This window comes from Trifolium pratense, linkage group LG1 (assembly GCF_020283565.1).
Source record: "Trifolium pratense cultivar HEN17-A07 linkage group LG1, ARS_RC_1.1, whole genome shotgun sequence".
Taxonomy (NCBI): domain Eukaryota; kingdom Viridiplantae; phylum Streptophyta; class Magnoliopsida; order Fabales; family Fabaceae; genus Trifolium; species Trifolium pratense.
In genome coordinates, this window is record NC_060059.1 from 3,311,929 (window position 1) to 3,334,647 (window position 22,719).

General features: G+C 32.7%; 4 protein-coding genes and 1 pseudogene across 5 annotated transcripts; 2 read left to right on the forward strand and 3 right to left on the reverse strand.

The window, feature by feature from the left end:
* Positions 1–5,586: 5,586 nt before the first annotated feature.
* LOC123913699 (sulfhydryl oxidase 2-like) lies at positions 5,587–10,472 on the forward strand. Of its 2 annotated transcripts, none has more exons than XM_045964530.1 (12): positions 5,587–6,336; positions 7,296–7,320; positions 7,416–7,508; positions 7,610–7,791; positions 8,069–8,138; positions 8,227–8,295; positions 8,375–8,448; positions 8,545–8,689; positions 8,935–8,975; positions 9,271–9,417; positions 9,505–9,942; positions 10,143–10,472. In XM_045964530.1, the coding sequence occupies exons 1-12, from the start codon at positions 6,119–6,121 to the stop codon at positions 10,162–10,164; spliced, it is 1,524 nt and encodes a 507-aa protein (XP_045820486.1). In that variant the 5' UTR covers positions 5,587–6,118; the 3' UTR covers positions 10,165–10,472. The 2 variants fall into 2 exon arrangements, with proteins under 2 accessions (XP_045820486.1, XP_045820478.1); XM_045964522.1 differs by having other exon boundaries at positions 5,794–6,336; positions 9,505–9,990.
* A 1,052-nt stretch (positions 10,473–11,524) lies between these two features.
* LOC123911433 (agamous-like MADS-box protein AGL62) lies at positions 11,525–12,299 on the reverse strand. The gene has a single exon (XM_045962846.1). It carries the CDS (start codon positions 12,236–12,238, stop codon positions 11,525–11,527), a length of 714 nt encoding a protein of 237 aa, XP_045818802.1. The 5' UTR covers positions 12,239–12,299.
* A 2,776-nt stretch (positions 12,300–15,075) lies between these two features.
* On the reverse strand, positions 15,076–15,795 carry LOC123911441 (agamous-like MADS-box protein AGL62). Its single transcript, XM_045962857.1, has one exon. It carries the CDS (start codon positions 15,793–15,795, stop codon positions 15,076–15,078), a length of 720 nt encoding a protein of 239 aa, XP_045818813.1.
* A 1,439-nt stretch (positions 15,796–17,234) lies between these two features.
* Positions 17,235–17,945, forward strand: LOC123902736 (annotated as a pseudogene).
* A 1,238-nt stretch (positions 17,946–19,183) lies between these two features.
* LOC123902737 lies at positions 19,184–22,703 on the reverse strand. Its single transcript, XM_045952524.1, has 8 exons — positions 22,396–22,703; positions 21,686–22,023; positions 20,634–20,705; positions 20,432–20,499; positions 20,177–20,327; positions 20,009–20,089; positions 19,818–19,910; positions 19,184–19,702 (listed from the first exon to the last, which is right to left on the reverse strand). Exons 2-8 carry the CDS (start codon positions 21,938–21,940, stop codon positions 19,613–19,615), a joined length of 810 nt encoding a protein of 269 aa, XP_045808480.1. The 5' UTR covers positions 21,941–22,023; positions 22,396–22,703; the 3' UTR covers positions 19,184–19,612.
* Positions 22,704–22,719: the final 16 nt, after the last annotated feature.

Here is a 22,719-nt window from a genome sequence, read left to right on the forward strand (position 1 = left end):
CAAATAAATAACTCAATAATATATACATGTTAGATAAGCCAAATAAATATATGATATATCTCATACGTAAATAATAAAATTACTATTGCAAAAGAATTATATTTAATTTTTTATAAAATTTAAATTAATATCCCTATTTGTCAATTTTTTAATAATCATTTTACTTTAAAATATTGTAATTTTAGTAAAATTTTGATTTTTTAGAATATATAAATTACAAAATTACCCCTGTAAGAAAATCACATATATATTTAAAAATTAATTATTTTATTATTTATATTTTATTGATTTTATTTTATGTATTTTAAAATATATTTTATAAAATAAACCAGTAATTTTTTTTCTTCTTATCATATCCTGCTGGTAACCCAGCTCAAATTCAGGATAAGAATTATAACTAGAGAGACAGGATAGGATAAGCTTCAGGATTAACTTATCATATCATGTTGTATCACAAAACACTAGATTGCGATAGGATATGATACAATTATCCTATCCTGTCTCTTATCCTGTGCACCAAACGGGCCCTCATTTGATTTTGAGAAGCATAGCTAGAACAACAACATGCATGAAGTATGAATTCGAGAAGCAAGGGCTCAGAAAAAGAAAAAAAAAGAAAGAAAAAAAACTACTTAACAGATCCAAGAAAGTGGAGAAAGGGGTGAAGGAGAAAAGTGCGGTACAGGATAAACGGAAGACAAAGAGTGATGCAGTGTATATTAGTTAAGTGAAGCTCATTTAATCAAGACCGTTGGTTTTGATCGGATGGTTTATATTTGTTCCTCTCATCTCTCACAATAAAACACTCCTCTCACTTGAAGTGCTCCCTATATATATATATATATATATATACCTTTAACGTAATAGGCAAAAGGCAAAAAGTTATATAAAACAAATTAATCACATGCAACAAAATATAAACGTAGGCAAAACAATTATATAATAAAATTGTATATTCGATGCAACAGGTTGAAAATTGTGTAGAAATAATAAATATCAACGAATCAAAAAAAAAATGAAAACAAATTATATATGTCTGTGTGAGTGAATAATAATTAACGTAAGCAAAAACCTAAACAAATAGCAAGTTCTCTTTTTATAATAAAAAAGTAGCAAGTTTTTTTTTACACAAAAAAATAGCAAGTTAGCAACATTAAAAATGCAAGTAAGGATGATTTTGGTATTTAAAAATAAATATAAGGATAATTATGTCAACATAATTAAAATTGTAATAACATTTAATGCCTCTCCTCCCCTCCCCTCCAAATCCCCCCAATTTGGGGGGAAACAAAAAGTGGTCTAAAATGTGTTTTGAATCCCTCCCCTCCCCTCACCACCCCTCCTAAAAAATTGAACCAAACATAAAAAATTGAAAATATCACTTCACCTCCCCTCCCCTCCCCTCCCCTCCAAAACCCCCGAACCAAACAGACCCTTAAAGAAAAAAAAGTCCGAATAGGTCCCTTAAAGACATTTCCGTTAATCAGTTTGGTCCTATTTAGACCTCTTTTTAGGGACCAAACTGATTAACGGAGATGTCTTTAAGGGACCTATTCGGACTTTTTTTCTTTAAGGGACTTATTTGGACCTTTTTTTCTTTAAGGGACCAATCTGAAACCAAAAATGTCTTTAAGAGACCATTTTACTAATTAAGCCTAGATTGAATTTGGGTTCTTTAAACGATTTTTTGAGTTTAATATTAATGATTATAAAGTTAGAAATACGTTAAGAATACACATAAATACAAAGAACATTTCTACGATTATTTATGAAATTGAGAAATGTTTAATTTGGTGATAGTGGCTATTAATTTGGTTTAGTGGTAGAGCAGGGTGCAAAATTGGTTATCTGTATTTTAATTGGTGTAACGAGCCTTTGTATTGTTTACAAAGTATTTGAGGCTTTTTGCCCTATTGTATTGTAAGGATTGAGTACTCCTTGTACTCCTTATTAATACAATTTTTGCTTATAAAAAAAAACAGAATAAGTAATTTGTTATTAAAAATAACCCATACAAACTTATTTAGGTTGGTCTGGTGATATTAGTTTGGGATCTAAGAGTATTTTTCTCTTTAAGTTTCATATTCGATTTCTCTCTAGTGTCAATTTGGGTTGACTAATTTAGTTTCTTAAAAAAATATTCCACACACAAAAGCAAAGAAACATAAGAATAATAAAATTCCTTAAAAAAAAATAAGAATAATAAAATCATACTGCCTCCGTCCCAAAATATAAAGCTACTTTGACTAAATGATACTATTCACTTATCTTGCTTTGACTATAAGAGTGAGTCTTGATGAATATTTTCAAAATATCAAGTTTTTATAATTTTTACTAATAGACAATTAAATATAATGATGATCAAAATTGTGCGTCTCAACACGGGTAGGCTTTAGGGTTACCTTAACGGGTTATCGCCCTATATACCTCGTAACTAAAAGACTAGTCACTGGTTCTGACTATGTGCAGTAGTCAAACTAGTTCTAGTTTTTATATTTTAGTACTGATGAAGTAAAATACTAGTAAAAATGACGTTTGACCAAAACACAAACATGCCAACTGCCAAGCGGCTTTGGAGGGCGTCACTTGGAAATTGATTATGGAAATGAGGTTGCAACCATAAGTGCGAGATTCAGAGGCGGTGGATCAGGTGGGAGGCAGACAACTATAAATGGACTTGTAACAACAGTGGTTGGAGGGTTGAGACATTTTGTGATTTGGTAGCACACTACAAAAAGAATTACTATGCATGTTTAATGTACACAAAATTAAATGAACACTAACGTGGATCCAATAAGAATGCATAATTATAAGAATTTTAACTTTGAGTGTAAATGTAAGAATTTTGACTTAAGTGTAATTAATCACTTAAAAGTAAAGGAAAATTTAAAAACTTTGCTGGTGAGGAGTTTGAGTAGTACCGTTAGATGTCATGAATTCGATTTTTAGCTCATTTATAGATAAAAATAAATAAAACAGAAGAAAACATACAAAATAGATTAAGCAATGTGTGAAATAACGATCACCACATTACAATCAATGATAAGATCGATTGTGGATCCGTCACAAATATAAAATGTTTTTGATAAGGACCTAGATTTAGTTCATGCAAAACCTTGATAAGCATCGGTAGCTCTCACTTCAATCAAAGATTTAATTTCCAATTTCATTCAAGGTCCCCATAAAATACTAGTACAAACAAATCTTACGTAAGCTTCAATCAAGAGGGCTAAAAAGTCGATGCCAATAAGGCCAAGGGCGCTTTAAGTTATAGGAACAAGATACAAACTCGAAAGAAATTTAAACTAATTATAAAAAAAATAAAAAAATTAAACTAAACACCATTACGAAAAAATGCAGTTTTCCTGTGTCTAACTTATGAAAAAAATGTCTTATGTTATGGTGATTTTGTTTATAAAAAAATTTTGCTGCTAAAAAAAATATGTGTCTTATGTTATAATGATTTTATTAATAAAAGATTATTGTTGTTACTAAAAAAATTCAATGGTATTGTTAGTTATGAAAAGTCGATACCAAAACTCATGTGTTCTCTTTATATATAACTAGCGGGTCAGACAAACGTGTTCCGTGCCTGCTTGTGTCTAACTTATGCAAAACAAAAATATATGTATTATGTTATGGAGAGTTTGTTAATAAAATATATTTTTTTATTACAAAGAGGGATTAAAGCCCGTTAATAAAAGATTTTTGTTGCTACTAAAAAAAATTAAGAGCATTGTTGGTATTATGAAAAGTCAACGCCAAAACTCATGTATTCTCTTATATATAGTATAGATAAAGACATAGATAACAAATTTTTTAACAAATTAAAAAGATTAGAGTTATAAACCAGTTACCCAAATATAAACCCGTGGAGTGTGTATTAGGTGGAGTGTATACCAGGTGGTGTCGATTTTTAGCTTTATCACCGGTGTTCCACTTATATACATCACATTTGTTTTGTAGTTTTGTTTTTCCGGCCTCTATTCGTCTTATGTAGAGACCGATTATTATTAATAATATATTGTCATTCAAAACAAAACTGATACCTGAATCAAAATACTTTCAATTTAAACAAATTTATTAAAGTTGAACTAAAATTTATCCATATTGAAACAGGGGAGTCCATGAGTGACTATTGAATTAAACATAGACTCTATAGTCGTGGTTAATACTATAAAAAATCTTTTATATTATAAGCTTGTATACACAAGCAAACTCTAAACCCTAATTTGTTTTTCCTGTTTTCCCTCCATTTTATCTTGCAATTTTTATTAAAAAATAATACAATTTTGTCTTGACTAGGATTCGAACCTACAACCCTTCAATGCAAGACAATATTTCCAACCATTATGGCAAGTATACCAATTGTGATTAAAATTATGTGCAATAATTGATAAGCACCATCAATTTTAAAAGTATATCATATCAAAATTATTGTTGACTATATTATTCATCACGAAATATTTTTATGTCTTTCCTGATCAATGATTTTTTTTTCTACCGGATCATAAATTTAGAGAATAATTATCATGTGAGATTTGGAAAGTTATTATCACGTGTAATTTGGAAAATTATTATCAAACTCAATTCTACTAAATCAATTTTTTTTGCAATACAACCAAACACAACCATAGTCATGTCACTAATCACATTCATTGTTTTGTTTTTAATATTGCAGATTTAATATTAACCGATGATCAATTGATATAATATGCACTAGCAGACCAATTGTGATTTAAATTATGTCCACAAAGTGTTAAGCTCCATCAACTTTCATAGGAAAGATTTCATACGACAATTAAGCACCATCAATTTTCATTGCACAATTTAAACAATTAAAAACCGATAATCTCTTATATTATAAGCTTGCTAACATAAGCTAACCCTAAACCAATTTTTTTTTTCCTCTCATTTTCTCTTTCTTTTTATTGCAGCTTTATATTAAAGATATACAGATTTGTCATCGAACCTGCATCTCTTACTTACAATAAAACCTTTCAACCGCTAAAACATGTGCTTCAATTATGAAAGAATTTAGGAATCCTAATATGTTAACCCTGTTTTCAATAAATTTGAACGGCGGAATTAATCACAATTTTTATTTATTTATGGATGTCTACTTAAGTTTATGTTCTTGATTACGTCTTTAATTTATTTTTTTTAACCTTTAATTATCATCAATTTTTTAACCTTTAGTTATCAGCAATTTTTTTTAATAAGTAAACAAAACGATGGGGTTCAAAAATTATTTAAAAAATATATAAAATATAAAATAAGCACATAAACAAATATAGAATAATTAGTCTATGAAATTCCATATACTGCTCTTATTGAAAATGCTCTTAGAATTTTTGTATTTTATTTTTTATTGTTACATATTACACCTAATTAGACCGATGCACCGCATGGGTGAAAGTTCTAGTTATAGAAATAGTAGTTCAATTGAGAATTCTTTGGTAAAACAAATTAGGAGGTCGTTGGATTTGATTTGGGACATCAAGATTGTCCATGCTTATCGTGAGTCAAATAAATATATCGATGCATTGGCCAATATAAGTTGCATGCTCGATCGTGAAATTACTCATCATGATTCTAACTAGATTATGAATCTTGTTTTAAACGATGAGATGGTGATTACTATCCCTAGGATAATTCACGTGTAATTTTCGTTTTCGATCTTCAACCCTCTTTCTAATAAAAAAATTGAAATATATTTACACCGTCAACCAATACCAAATATATTTTCCATCACTCCGCCCAACTTTCCATAAAACAAAAAAGTTTCCACAAACAAAAATATTTTGATGATGAGAAAAAGAAAAGACAAGAAAAGTAGAAGATGAAAAGGAAGGAGCAGAAGAAGAGGGTACTCACTCTTGCTTGAATCCACCATCTCCTAACCCTTTATCGATTTGCTTCATCAAACATAAAACCCAACCCTTAATCACATCAAATCAACCTAACCTAACCTCTATTACTTTCATAGATTACACTGAAAGCTACCATATACAATAATATAAAATCAAATTAACAGATCCATTTCTCATCTCATTCTTCAAAAATCTCACTTTTCTTCTATTTTCTCAAACAACACACAAAACCCTTCTGATCCGTCATGAAATTATTTCTGGGTCTGTTTCTTTGTGCGTTTTCTGTGTGTTGTTCTTCTGCTACTTTTTCTAGGTCACGTCGTTCGATCCTTCGTGAGGTTAACGATAAAGATCAAACTGGTGTCGATCATGATTATGCCGTTGAACTTAATGCCACTAATTTTGATTCTGTTTTGAAAGATACTCCTGCTACCTTCGCTGTTGTTGAATTCTTTGCCCATTGGTTAGTCTCATTCATTTTCATTTAATCAAATTTGTATTCATGTGTTGAATTCTCTTATTGGTACTAAAAAAAGTTCTTTTTTTTTTTGTTGGTTAATTTGTTTATGGTAGAAATTTCATATATTTAGGGTAATTTGATGGATATTGAAATGTCATTTTAATCAATAAACTAGATCTGCAATGATAACAATGAGGAGAGATTAATTCATAATATGTAAAATCAAAATGAGCTTTGGGACATTTTGGTTGATTGGTTTGTTTTTTTACAATGATGTGTTGTTTTCTGTTGTTGTCACTTACCACTAGTTCAGTTGATGGTTGTTATTTGGATCTGTTAATGTTTTTTTTATGCTATTGATGCTATGAGTAATTAAGGGTTCAAAAGGAAGGAAAAAAAAGTAGTGTGGTATGTTAAGAGTTTACATGAAAATTGGTTTTTGAGCATTGCTATGTATTTCGAGAGAATTTATCCAGATCAAATCACGAAAAGCTTTTAGCCAATTAGATTTCTTCTTGGCCGGGAAACGTGGGAGATCATGGGTATAGCTTAGGAAAGATATTTGGTAAATAGGCTTTCGTGAATTATTCGCGAGGTTAGCTTTCGCTGTAACTAGCAATTTCCTTGTTTTTTATTTTTATTTTTATATATTACTGATTTTGGTTAAGATGAAACAGATTCCAAGTCTTGCTTACGATAAAATGTCTGTCCGAAACCTGCATCAAATTATTGTACACCGTTGTTATCTGATTGGATGTATTTTATACTTCTGTTTGCTAACTGATTTGTGTTTTTTCATTCGTGATTTATGAAGAATGAAACATTGTTAATAAAATTTGTGCATTCATTGATAATAAGTTTTCTTACAAGTTGCTTTATGCCCATTGTTAGATTTATAAGGAATGAAACATGAATGAATATAAGAAATTCTCATTTTCCTTTTTCCATTGCTTCTCTTTCAGGTGCCCTGCTTGCAGGAATTATAAGGTATTATATGCTAAAAAGTCACAATTATAGTTTTGGGCCTTTTTTTAGCGAACATTTTAAGTCACCATTTTTATCTCACCGAACTTATAATGCAGCCTCACTATGAAAAGGTTGCAAGGTTATTTAATGGAGCTGATGCAGTGCATCCAGGAATCATATTATTGACAAGGGTAGATTGTGCACTAAAGGTACACACATTTTCTTTACGTTCTTCATATATGGGGTTTAAGTTTATAAAAAGCACACCTTAGTGATTGGCATCTTTCTGTTCACTTTTTTGGCAGCACAGATAAATACTAAGCTCTGTGATAAGTTTTCTGTTGGTCATTATCCTATGCTGTTTTGGGGCGCTCCTCCTAAATTTGTAGGTGGTAGTTGGGAACCAAAACAAGAGAAAAGTGATATACATGTGATTGATGATGCACGGACAGCTGATCGGTTGCTCAATTGGATAAACAAGCAAACGTCCAGGTATGAGGTATACATATATTCATTGTTAATGTGGTTATGATATTGTAGGTGAATGTTTTATTTAAGCCAGATGATGTATTTGAATTCAAAAAATCAGAATTATTAACTTACGATGCAGTACAAACTAATCAGAATATGCTAGTGTCTAGGTTTATGAGTTAGCATTCCAATTGCATCTGATGGAAGTTGAAACATATAAATTGTCACAATATATAATACATTTTTCTTAAATTCGAAATGCGCATTGTCTAGGCTTATAATGTTTGTAATGTTGCAGTTCATTTGGTCTGGATGATCAGAAGTTTCAAAACGAGCAACTTTCATCTAATGTATCAGACCCCGAACAGGTCCTTTTCTTCACTTGCCAACATGTTTGATTTACTTATGTTTTACTTTTGAAAATATTGACATTTATGATATGCAAAACTTGGAAAGATTGCAAGAGCTATCTATGACGTTGAAGAGGCAACTTCTATAGCTTTTGACATCATCTTAGAGCACAAGGTATATAAATTTCACTTACTGACCTTGTGTTTTGTGCTCATTCTTTTGGATGATAGAACAAATAACTTCTGTTTGGCAGATGATAAAACCAGAAACGCGGGCTCCGCTTATAAAGTTTCTTCAGCTTTTGACAGCTCATCATCCTTCTAGGAGGTAATTAAGATGAATCTTTTATTGATCTCGTATAATGTTTCTTCAGCTTTTGGCAGCTCATCATGATTGTTTGTGTTTCTGGATCATTTTTTCCAGATGCCGGAAGGGCGCCGGAGAATTACTTGTGAGCTTTGATGACTTGTACCCAACAGATTTTTCGTCATCTCAGAAGCAAGATGATGATAAAAGTCAAGTTACAAACTTTCAGATTTGCGGAAAAGAGGTGCCACGTGGATACTGGGTAGGAGCTCAGTAGTTGTGTTAAACCTTTTATTCTGTTGTGTACTTCTGCCTGATTTTTGTATGAAATATATAACAAATAGCTCATTGCCAGACCTGTTTCTTAATCAGCGAATATAACTTTTTTGTAATGACTTTCATTATTTATTATGCTTCATAATTTTGTCTGCATACATGGAATTTTGAATTTTGAATTTTGTTATTATGAAGAAGTTCCTGATAATATGATGTATAAATATTTTGCAGATGTTTTGCCGTGGAAGTAAAAATGAAACCAGAGGCTTTAGGTAATCTCTCTCCCTCAAATCTATTTTTCTAGTTCCTTATCTAATCAACATATTCATTCTCCATTATCAAAAACTGTCCTTGATTGTTTTAAATTTATATTGATTGGTGTCTCATTGAGTAGTTTCACTCCTCCATCCATGAACATTCTGACTCGTGACTGGTTTTATGTGTACAATATAATATGCATACACCAAGGGCTGTGTCTTAGATTCTGCATTGACTGAAAACCATCCATATAAGTATATGACATCCTAAGAGTATACCCTGACTTGTCTTTGCATTTTTTTTTTTCAGCTGTGGCTTATGGGTTCTTCTACATTCACTCTCTGTGAGGATTGAGGATGGAGAGAGTCAGTTTACATTTAATGCAGTATGTGATTTTGTTCACAACTTCTTCGTCTGTGAGGAATGCCGACAGCATTTTTACAAGATGTGTTCAAGGTAATAAAGGAATTGAGAATTACTAATGTCAATGTCATTCAACCTCCCCATTTCACCCTTCTAATGCTGACTTAATGCGATTTTCAGTGTTTCTAGTCCTTTCAACAAAGCCCGCGACTTTGCTCTCTGGTTATGGAGTTCCCATAACAAGGTAAATGAAAGGTTGAGTAAAGAAGAAGCTTCTTTAGGTACTGGTGATCCCAAATTCCCAAAGACAATTTGGCCTCCAAAGCAGCTTTGCTCTTCCTGTTACCTTGGCCATGACCAGAAAAGCAACAAAATTGAATGGAACCAGGATGAGGTCTACAAGGCTCTGAGAAATTATTACGGCACAACACTTGTATCTCTGTATAAAGAAAAGGGTATTGTTGGAAATGAAGGAACTGAAGGAGCTGCACTTGAAGATTTAATAGTCGCATCAAATGCAATTGTGGTGCCTGTGGGAGCTGCTTTGGCAATTGCTGTCGCTAGCTGTGCCTTTGGAGCACTTGCTTGCTACTGGCGTTCACAGCAAAAGAGTCGGAAGTATTTCCATCACCTACACTCTTTAAAGAACATATGATAATTAGGAGGGTAATGAACTCTTTCAAAAATTAACTAATAATTCGGTTTTACAGAATGAAAAAGGGGTTATAGGTATTAGTAGAGGGAGGGAGATTAGTTCAACTTCTTATATATTTTTTATTTAAAAATTTTAATTTTTCTTTGAATAATGTTTGTTTCAGGCCAAGGAGAACATGGAATTAGGAATAGCAGACACATACACAGAAAATCATATGCATAGAAGCTTTTGTAGACATCCAATTTGAATTTATTGTTATGTTCCTTTGAGTAAATTATCCTTTCTTGATAGAATGTACAAAGTATACAATTGTTGATCTTGGTGATCATTACTCATTTGTGCTACTTTCTTTTGGAGGGAAAGGAGCACATAAGGTGTAACATTTTTGCTTTGTAATTTTGGATTTTAAATTTTATCATCAAAGTAACTGTATACATTATAAAGACGAATTGGATTATTTTTCTCGTTCACTGTTTACCAAATAGTTGATCTATATCATATGTGGCCAAACACACGTCGGCCAAACACTTATTGAGTTGTAAAGCGAACTCTGAAGCGAAACATTTACAAAAAAAAATTAGGTCTTACTGAGTGAAAAGAAAAATATGTGCAAAGCATCATATATATGATATTGTTGAAGCCTTGAAAGTGTATCCAAACAAAACCTAAGACTTCCAAGTTGGAAGTAAGGATACGAAGATCTGCAAGGCTGCAACCCTTTATAACAGTTGCATTGCCACAGTCAATACAGAGGTTGCAATTAACCCTATGCTATGCCAAATAAGCTCAAGAGCATGTAGTTAAGCACATCTACACATGCATTCAGTCATGAAAACACTTGAAGTCCTCAAGTTTTTAGTGAAACTCAACATTCATTTGCCATGATCTATCTCTAAAAACTATGCACAGGTTGCACTCGTCACGCCATCAAACACTAATACAGGTCAATTTAATTGTTGGCATGGAATCAGTAAGTAAATTCAATGGATCTAGTTCCAACAGTAAACAATGTTTGATTTTAAATTTATGAGTCAGTCTCTGGTTTTTTTCCCCATGCTGATATTTCTAGACACACATTTGTGCCATCAACTATGTAAGTAGACAAAAGAAAAACAAAACATGTTATGGGAATTGAGAATTTTATACAATCACAGTAACATTGTAATTTTATTAAATTTGAAAGTGTAGCTTTTAACAAAATCACGGTGACACAATGTAATTGTGCTAAACTCACTTTAATTAATTATTCTTGATCAAAGGAGATAAAAAAAAAAGAAGTCATTACACATGCAGAGTATCAAATAAACAGAATTTTACTAGACAGAACAAGCATAGGAGATTGGTCAACAAAGTAAAGTGTTTTATTTATATATATCAGCAGTGGCTGTAGGACTCAAACTTTAAAGATGAATTTTTATTTATTCTTTAGCAACTTGCAATATATATTATACACAATAAATAACATATATTTAATACCATAACATTATTAGAAAAGGAAATTAAGTAACTAATTGTTCATTTTATCCTTCCGTGCTACTGGGAGCTTCAAAAGAATCCCGGGGGTCCATATCCTCCACCGCCTATATTGTTGAAGCCAAACAAATGAGGTTCCAACATAGGGTTTTGAAAATATTGTGGTGCAAACATTTGAGATTGTTGAAGAGAATTTGGCTGATGATGGTGAGAGATATTAGAGGATGAAGCGTTGCCAACAGAAAATTCAAGAGTTTGAGTAGGAGCACCCTGAATTGCAATCCTATCATTATGTTGTGCAACGAGTTTCTTAAGGTCCTCCATAGCCTGTTTTAATGATTTAAGTTGAGCCCTATTCATCACATCAATTGGACAAGCCCACCAAAGTTGAGCCTCGGTCGCCTTGCGCAAATGGCTCAACTCATCTTCACGCTTCTTTTGGTCGTCCAACATGTTGTTGATTTGAGTCAGTTGAGCATTGAGCTCGCACAGGGTGGCGTTACGACGAGCCTCAATGAATTGCAAGGTGCCGTTGTTTTGGGGTGGGACTTGAGAGAGATAGCGATCTATGACCATATCAACATTGGGATGACCAAAGGAAAATGTCTTCCCACTTGGTGAGAAAACAACGAGAGCAACATCTACACCACAAATGGAGCAAAGCTCACTAGCTTTTTTGAAGAGTCCGCTACGACGTTTTGAGAATGTCACCTGCAGGTTACTCTCGTTGCTTATCTTTTTCACTTCAATCTTTCGGCGACCTTTGCCTTTCCTTCCGCTCGACATGACTGAAACACAAAAGAAGGGAAGAGAAAAAGAAAGGGAGTGTGAGTGAGTGTGTTTGTGACTTTAGACTTTGACAAGGCACATTGAAATATTAAGTGTGAGAGAGTCATTTTATAGCCTACTATTGTATCATGATTTTGGCTAAGAAAACCAACCCGCGCTATCTTTTTCAAAAAGTTCCACCTTTTCGTTTGAAAATTTACTGGATTTGGAGTTTCTCATCAAATCTCTTTTTGCATGATATATTAGCATATATGACAGAAAATTCGATGAAAAAAAATATATAGTGCTTTTTTCCAATTTGAATATCTTAGCATATTAGCATTTTCCAATTTAAATATTTAAACATATTAGCAAACGGTGCATAAGTTGTACCTGAATATTGCAATAATTATGTTCATATTTATTTTCTTTATATTAATAAATAAGGGTCAAATCCATTCTTTAGAATTTGATTTTTCTTTTGGTCAAAAGACAAAAGAATTTGATTTTTCTTACATGATTGAAATATTTACCGTACTTTTTGTCATATTTGTTTTTTTTTTTTTTTTTTTTTTTTTTTTTTTTTTTTTTTTTGGTCAGGTAGCCTAGTGGCTTGAAATTCCACCTTTAAAGATGGATAAGTGGAGTGTCCAGGGTTCGAACCCTGGCTCCTGCATATAAAATGCTGATGTCCCAACCAATTGAGCTAAGCTCATGGGGACTTGTCATATTTGTTTTATACTTATGGTAAACACCAACATGTAATACACAAATTGATACGATAAATACTTTTTGTCATATTTGTTTTATAACTATTTAAGATTATAAAATAAAAAAAAAAAGATTTTGAATCAATCGATGACATAGAATTTAAAGCAGCATTGCTATATGGCACGACAGCCAATAGCACGACAATTGCACGACAACTTTCTTTTTCAATATTTTTTTTTAGCAAAAATAAAAGAAAAGTGAAAATAATAAATTGTCACCGTCTACAAAGTAAAAGATCTGGAAACAAGATGAAGCAAAAACAGTGTCTTTGTCAAAGCAGCACAGGTACCTCAATCAAATGGTGGACCAGTGATCAAATACAGAGTCTTTCCACCATAGAGGGAGCAGTAAAAACAAATATCAATTTCCTTTGTGAATTAAATACAAAAATTAAAACAGTTTTTCCCAAAAAAATATAAAATAGAGGTGGAGATAAGGAGGAAGTAAGTTTGATCGGTGACTTGTCTCGACACAACTACCGCCGGTTGCTACCACAGTTGTGTTGCCATAGTCTCATCGTCGTTGTCCAAAATTGTTGTGGTCACGGTTGTCGCTGTATTTTTATTCACCTTCACCTTTGTTGTTGCCGTCGCCGTTGAATCTTAGTGTCCGGCGGAGTTGCAGATAACTGGGTAAGGGAGGAAGGAGTTTCGTGATGCTGCTACGTTTTATGAAGGATGTAAATGTAATTTTAGATCAAATAATATAATTGGATTGAGGTGCCACATCACGTCGTCGCATTTGCACGATAAAAGGAAGTCGTGCACTTTAGCATTATTATTTTTATTCCATTACTAGCGGGCCAGACAGGCGCGGAACGCGCCTGCCTATGTCTAACTTATGTCCAAAAAAAATGTTTTATATTGTGATGAATTTGTTAATAAAATATTTTTATTGCTAAAAAAAATAAGGATATTGTTGGTATTATGAAAAATCGACGCCAAAAATAGTTGTATTCTCTTTTTATATAGTATAGATGTAGTATTAAGTTGGTAATCATTCATGTATAGGCAACTCATTTGTCACTTATTCACATTTTTATGATTTGAATTTATTTTTTATTTTTTTAAATTGATTAGTTAATGGAAGTTGTGAAACTAAGTCAAGGGTAAAATAGGTATATTGAAAAGTCCATCCCAAACTCACCTATCCTTTTTATATATTGTTATAGATATAATCTAATGTTAAAAATGTTTTTGCCGCTACAAAATTAGTGAATTTTAGTTTACCTTAGCATAAACAAAAATCACATGTTTTCATCTTAAAAAAATTCTACTTTATTTTTAATCTTTTAATGATAAATTTATATTCATTTTAATGTCAGTATTACTACCATTTTATGTTCAAGATGTGTCTACATATTATTATTTTTTTTTGGCAATATGTCTACTTATGTTAAACCTATATAAGTTGATATTATATTAAAAAATATCTCACTTTTATGCATACTAGAAAAATAAATTTCTAATAATTTTGTCTCGGCTATTGATAAATTCTATACATACTTATGCTTTTTTTATCTTTTCATTTTTTACTAAAGACTCACACTTGTGCTATTAACAACAGGTAAGTACAAAATAACAACAAAAATCACAATATGATAGTCACTATAAAGATCCGAGGCGAGTTTGACAAAATCACATTGAAATTATGTTTTTATTGAAGTCCAAATTGAGCTCTAAACAAAATCATAGTGGCACATGGAATATCATATTATCAAACTACTTCTCATTCCACACATACACGATTGTTATTTATTCTTGATTAAAAGAAAATAGACAAAGCCTTCATTATTCCAGAGAATCAAGTCAACATAAAAATTACTAGTTTAATGAACAAAACAAACATAGAAGAGGGTACAACATAGAAAACTGAATTATTATTAATAAGTAGTGCATAACATAGACAACAAATTTATAGATAACTATTTCCTTTGCCGTCCATAGTTCAAAATGAAAACAAATGTGATTAGAACAATAAATTACGTAAAGTTTGAGTTTGAAGGAAGAGTATGGATAAGAGATTGAGTTGGTTTTGAATTTTATAACATAAGTGATGAAGTTGAACTTAATAATTCTAGAACTTCAAAAGAAACTAGGTGGTGGTGGTCCATATCTTCCTCCTCCTCCCATATTGTTGAAGCCAAATAAATGAGGCTCCAACATAGGGTTCTGAAAAACTTGTGGTGAAAACACTTGAGCATGTTGAGGATTTGACTGGTGATAGAGAGGGATGTTAGAGGATGAAGCATTTCCAACAAAAAGTGGAAGCGTTTGAGTAGGAGCACCCTGAATTGCAAGCTCATTAACATGTTGTGCAACAAGTTTCTTAAGCTCCAACAAAGCCATCTTGAGGAATTCAAGTTCAGCCCTATTCATCCCATCAATTGGACAAGCCCACCAAAATTGAGCCTCAGTCACCTTGCGCAAAAGGCTCAGCTCATCACTGCGTTTCTTCTCATTGTCCAACATGTTGTTGATTTCAGTTAATTGAGCATTGAGCTCACACAAGTTGGCGTTGCGGTGAGCCTCAATGAATTGCATGGTGGTGGTGGGTTGAAGTGGGACCCGAGAGAGATAGCGATCTATGACCGTATCAATATTAGGGTGACCAAAGGAAAATGCCTTCCCACTAGGTGAGAATACAATGAGTGCAACATCTACACCACAAAGGGTACAAAGCTCACTAGCTTTCTTGAAGAGCCCGCTGCGACGCTTTGAGAAAGTTACTTGCAGGTGGCTCTCGTTGCTCATCTTTTTCATCTGAATCCTTTGGCGACCTTTGCCTTTCCTTTCGCTCGACATTGTTGAAGCACGATAAAGAGATAAGAGTGGGTGATTGTGTTTGTGGCTTTAGACTGTGGTAATGGTATATTGAAATTGGGTGTTAATGAGATATTTTATAGCCAAATTTTACGTGTGTATATTCTCAATCTCCTTGTGATTTGGCTTAGACAACCAACACGCACTTATCTTTTTCAATCGTCCCACCTTTTCGATATATAGAAAATTATTGAATTTGGAGATCCTCATCAAATCACTTTTTTCATGGCCTATACGGTAGAAAATTCAATTTACAAAAAGTGGCGCTCTTTTAGAATTTGAATATATCTTAGCTTATTCAAAAAGTTGCGCTCTTTTATACCGGTACCTGAATATATATATATATATATATATATATATTGCAATAATTAATTACATTCATATTTATTATCTTTATTATAAAAAAAAATATCTAGAGAGTCCGGTACACACCCTTGAATTTTTTATTTTTTTTTTACATGGTTGAATTTTATTTTTTTTGAAACATACATGGTTGAATTATTTTTTTGTACATGGTTGAATTATTCACCGTAATCTTGTCATCTCTTTATATACTTATGTAGTAAAAATCAATGTGCAATATACGTAGTGATACGATAATATTAATTATTATACCTTTTAAATAATTAATTAGAATCATAAAATAAAAGGTATTGAATTAGTCGATGATAGAAAAAAATTATTACTTAGTCAAAAAAAAAAAGAAAAAAATTATTACGAAATTCCTAAAAAATGAATGCAAATTAGTTAATTTAAAATTAAAGTAGCGGCCAACGATAACAAAGTAATCGCGATTCTTTTTTTTTTCATTCTTTCTTTTATTTGTTTATTTATTTTTGAAAAAGGAAAAATCAACTATACATTAGAGAAAATAACATAGAATATAAATTATTAAATTAATTTACATATATGTAAAATTAAGGACAATTTTGTCACAATAACCAAATTAGTTTTCCACTTTTGAATTAATATGTTTTATCAATATAAGAAATTAACATATAATATAAATTATTAAATTAACTTACATATAAGTAAAATTAAGGACAATTTTGTCAAAATAACCAATAATGTCGTATGATTTGTAAACAGAGATATTTATTGAACAAGCTAAGATATATTCAAATTAGCAAAAGAGCGCAATTTTTTTGACATTGAATTTTCTACTATATAAGCCAAGAAAGAAGAGATTTCAAAAGAATATCTCGATCCAGTAATTTTCTATGTAACGAAAAGGTGAGACGTTTGGAAAAAATTAACGCGGGCTGATTTTCTAAGCGAAATCACACAATATCGGATTGAGAATATACACATAGAAATTGGCTACTAAATGACTCTTTCACGCCCAATTTCAATGTATCATTTCATACTCATCGTCTAAAGTCACGAACACAATCACCTCGTTTTTTTTTCGTTCTTCATCAATGTTGAACGGAAAAAAAGGCAAAGGTCGTCAAAAGATCGAGATGAAAAAGATGAGCAACGAGAGCAATCTGCAAGTGACTTTCTCAAAGCGCTGTATCGATCTTTTCAAGAAAGCTAGTGAGTTTTGCACCCTTTGTGGTGTAGATGTTGCCCTCGTTATATTCTCACCTAGTGAGAAGGTATTTTCCTTTGGTCACCCCAATATTGATACGGTCATAAATCGTTATATCTCTCGGGTTCCACTCCAAAACAATAGCTCCATGCAATTTATTGAGGCTCACCGCAACACCACTTTGAGTGATCTCAATGCTCAATTATCTCAAATGAACAACACGCTGGACAACGAGAAGAAGCGTGGTGATGAGCTGAGCCTTTTGCGCAAGGCGACTAGGCTAAGTTTTGGTGGGCTTGTCCAGTTGATGGGATGAATAGGGCTGAACTTGAATTGCTCAAGAAGGCTTTGGAGGAGCTTAAGAAACTTGTTGCACAACATGTTAATGAGATTGCAATTCATGGTGCTCCTACTCAAATGCTTCCATTTTTTGTTGGAAATGATTCATCCTCTAATATCTGTCTCTATCACCAGCGAAATCCTCAACATGCTCAAGTGTTTCCACCACAAGTTTTTCAGAACCCTATGTTGGAGCCTCATTTGTTTGGCTACAACAATATGGGGAGAAGGAGGAAATGGACCACCTGATTTCTTTTAGAGTTCTACAATCATTAAGTTCAAAACCTTCTTATGTTATAAAATTCAAAACCAACTCAATTTCTTATCCACACTCTTCCTTCAAACTCAAATAGTACCCTGTAACTGTAACCAGTACATCCTATAAACTATTCAACAATGATGAAATTCACAAATACAAATATTAGTCTTAACAAGATTTAGCTACTTTCAATTCAGAGCAAAAGTTATCACAATTATTGCAAAAGATAGGGCAATAAAAAATGGGGAAGTTGGTAGCAATAAAGACAAAAAATCAAACAAATTTTCTCACAATTCACAAATCCCTGCTTCTTGTTGATCATGCATGCAATCTACAAAACTCAATACGTACGTGATAAAATGAGAATTATTTTTTTCTCACCTACTAAACTTCTCGTTATCACACGTCCTCTGTATTTCCAAAAATGACATGCTCGAGTTCTAGATTCTAAACTAAAATTTTAGAATTTTACACGTTTAAGTTCTATAACTCGGACACCTTGAGCAGTCTGTTTTAGATTCTAGAGTTGTTTACGTTGTTTTAGATATTATTGTTCCTCGTGTTGCTCCTGTTGATGCAAAACAAAACATTACACTTAAAGTAGTGGATGCTAACACCTCCTAAGGGTGTTTACAGCTACGGTCGATCTGGTCAATCTAATAACTCAATCCAAAGCATATGGTTCCGTTTTTCTCATACTTTGTTCGGATAACGAACTTTTCGTTTCAAACTTGTGGAGTCATGAACCTGATCTGCTGATTGCTGAAAGTAAATCGTCAATCTGTTATTCTGTCAATGTAGTTTAAGACTTTTTTTTTTCTTTTCTTTCTGACACAGTAGTTTAAGACTTTTAAGTGTTGCACCTTGAAACATTTTAATTTAGTTCAAGTGCTGAAATTTTAATGTTCATGAGAATTTGATCTCTAGTATTCTATGTGCAGGTTCCACTGAATTTGAATATCATACGTTCAGGTGTCATATTTGATTTAGCACTACTTGCTTTGAGTCATTTGATTGTTGAGGAATGATAAATTTGGTGCCTAATGTATCAATGCTATGCTAGTGACAGGTGAAAGTTATGTCTTTGAGGTGATTTATAGTCACAACATGAATGACAAGGATGCAATGAAAACTACAACTGTAGAGAATATCATTTTCTAACTTAATCAATAAGCTTGGTCATGCAAGAAAAACAGCGATAAAATAGACAACACTTTGACACTATTCTTGTACTGATATAAAAATCACAAACATACCTATTTTTCATTGCAACATATACTAATACAATAGTGTCCATCAATTTCGGCATCTACTGTGTAATTTTCTATATCTATATAATTGCGTCTGATTAACGTGGGATTGTAAATAGAAAAACAATTTATAATTTTCTACCTATACATTGATGATATTGTTTTGAATCTGAAAAATTCCAACCTATAAGCAGAAACAATAAGGCAAACATAACTAGCTGCTGCCAAGATTTGCCGAGGAGTAGCCATTAGAAGACTTTCAGTGTCTTGTAACCATTTTTATCCTCACTCGGAAAAATCAAGGTTCCCAAGGAATTATAATCTCCACCAATTTTTCGATCATAAATCGCAAGACATATTGAAGCAGCTTTAATTAGAGCTTTTCGTACTTCATTTACATAAAGTTGCTCAGTGTTTTTAGACTAAATGTATGATATGTGGCTGAGGCTGCAAATCTTCTTGCTCGATTTCGTCATCAGATGAACTGACCAAGACACTAGGATGCTCCTAATAGTTACAAATGACCAAGGAAAAAGCACGAGAGAATTTATGGTGAGTCATTAGATGATTCAGTAAACCATGGGAAAGAGAGACATAAGGTTAACCTATGATAGAAACTCACTCGATGTTGTCTCCGATGTCGTTGGATTAGTGCCACTGCTCGAGCCATGAAGTATACAGGTACGACAATTCCAGCACTCCGAAATAATAACACCTATCAAAACTCAATTGAATTGAAAAAACCTTGGTAAGTAAGAGAATGATAAAAAAAGAAGAAGCACTTACTGAAATTATATGTTATGCAAAACGTACCATGAAAAGTGGGAAATAATAGTCTTTACTTCCACTAATTAAGAGGGGAAGTGTATGTCTTAAAACCAGAAGAACCATGAACTGCACATGAGACGAAACAAAGATTAAGAAATGTCGTAAAAGAAGATAAAAAGGCACACGTACATAAGAAGGGAGTGAGAAAATTACAATGACAGCAACTGAACGACACCATATCAAACTTTCCGAAGAAGAGGCTGAATATTGATCATAGTTAGAATTGATAAGGTTCTGGTCAGTGGGAACCATGCTAACCAAATGAGCACTATTTAAGTCTCTTCGTGAAATTTCCCAATTTCCCCTGACATAAACAGCATGCAAACGCATTAGAAAATCGAGCGGAAAAAACGCGGTTCATAGAATAACTTATAGTGGAAAAACATGAGAATATTGCATGGAAGTTACCTAAAACTCATAGGAATACGTCCAAACTGAAATAACGGAGGAGGAGCTGTATAACCAGGCTTGAACGGCTGAAATTTACAGTATAGGGAAAAAATCATCAATTATAACAAAATGAGTCGAAAAAGTATCACAAATCAATTAACAGAGTGATAAGCACATAGAATGGAGATGCAAATCAAGAACTTGGAATAATTTAAGCTACCTGGTGGCATATCTCACAGGTGGTGTCACCCTTCTCATTACACCACCTTTGTATACATCTACGGTGGGCGTACTGCAAAAATCAATTGGAGTTTAAGTTATCATCAAATTTCAGAAAATAAAAACAAACTATACCAAATATCAGTCGAGCTTGGTAAATTTTCGCAATTAGAATATACACAGCTTCACAAAATTGAAGAGCCAAATACAGCATAGAATACAATACTATTTTTTTTCTGCCATACAACAACTACCAAGAGACTAATACACAATTCTATTCGGCAACTATATAGTACAATGCTAACCAAACACAAGGAATAGAAATCAGGGAACCTAGGACCCTTTACAACTACTTACTTGCATTATTTATAGTCCATGGGACCGTGCCACATTCTAAATTGCAATTGCACAGACCTTCGCGGATGTGATGCTAATGCATGTTAGTAACAAATATAAGCTCTGGTTGGCATTTCCCAATTTCTTAACTGTTGAATAAAGTGTCTATGGTCTACCTAACAATGGCATGTCGAACAAAGCGACAGAAGCTTCTATAGTTCATAATTTACACATTACTTCAAAATATTGTGTAAAATGAAAATGTTCCCATCTTATAAGTTCTTTACCCCCTCTCTTTGCTGTCTAGGATCTAATGGCAAAACGATCCTATCTAACCTTACCACATATTCTGATAAAGATAATTGTTCCTTGACATTTTAACCAAATCTTCTTCTTTTTTTTATGTAAATCGGTAAGATCGATTAGAAACAAAAAAAAATGTCTTCAGGGGTTAAAATTGATCCCACCCCACCAATTGACAGAAAATATATCAGTAAGATTTGGCAATATGCATCTAAAATTCTTCAAGCAACTGTGTCTGTCACTGTCCATCACAACATATTTGGTTTGCCAATAAATTTTGACATGCAAATTTGATCATCGATATGCCTTACAAATTACTACAAGAATACATATTTAAAAGCTTAATCAAATTCATTCACATATCAAAAGATTCAAAACATGTGATTATGAAGATGCTAGTAAACAAGTACAAACCTTCAAACTACCACAACAGGAGCAAGGTGTTTCCATATTGGAATCATGATCATCATCATGACATATCCTACATTCAACAATCTTCCCTGAACATTTGACATCATCCAGACCTATCTTCAACAAAGAGACATCAACTTCCGTGTTATCCACCGCCGAAGATGCAGCCTGCAACGTCCGCATTCTGCTTTCAAGCGCAGCTTCTAATGTCGATTCAGTTAGCAACCGATCGACCAGTAAATCAAAGTGATCCCCCATCTTTGCACACAACACACAATCCAATGGAATTCTATATTCAGTATACCTAATTCTCTATGTCAAGTAAAGTTCCTTCAAATTTTCTGCAAATGAAAAAAAAAAACAAAGAATAACATGTTAGCAACAAGCATATATAGGAAAAAATGGCAAATTATCTTTTTGAGTGGTGATAAATTAGAGAATTTTATCGATCTTAATGCAGAAATTAGATTCCTGGTTCCAATTACAATAATGAATAAATAAGTGACAAGTCAGAAACATGAAATGAAACTGAATTGAAAAGGAGGTGGAATATTAAAAAAGAAGAAAAGTTTAGAAAAAGGAAAGATAGAAATAGACGACGGACCCAGATGAAGAAAAAGGAACAAGAGAACAAAAAGAGAAGAACTTTAGTAAGAGAATGAGTTAATTAAAAAGGTGGTATAAGGAAAAGGGGGGGTGGGAATATTACTTACAAGAATGAGGGGGGGATGGCATATTGTTGAAGAGAAGAAAGGGTGAAGAAGATGTTTTGTTTGGGAATGAAGCAAGCAATAGAGGGAGAAAGAGTGTTCGTAGAAAATGGAATAAGAAAGAAAGAGATGCGATATTTGCTCGTTGGTCTGTGTGAGTGGTAATGTGATGTCTATTCATGCGGTGTGTGATATGTATATATACTAGAGAGAGAGAGAGAAATAGAAGAAGAGAAGAGAATAGAATGTGAGCGAAGCTATGGGACCGCCATGATAATTGATCTACTACTACTTCTTCCTTTATTCACAGCTATTCTTCTCATTTCG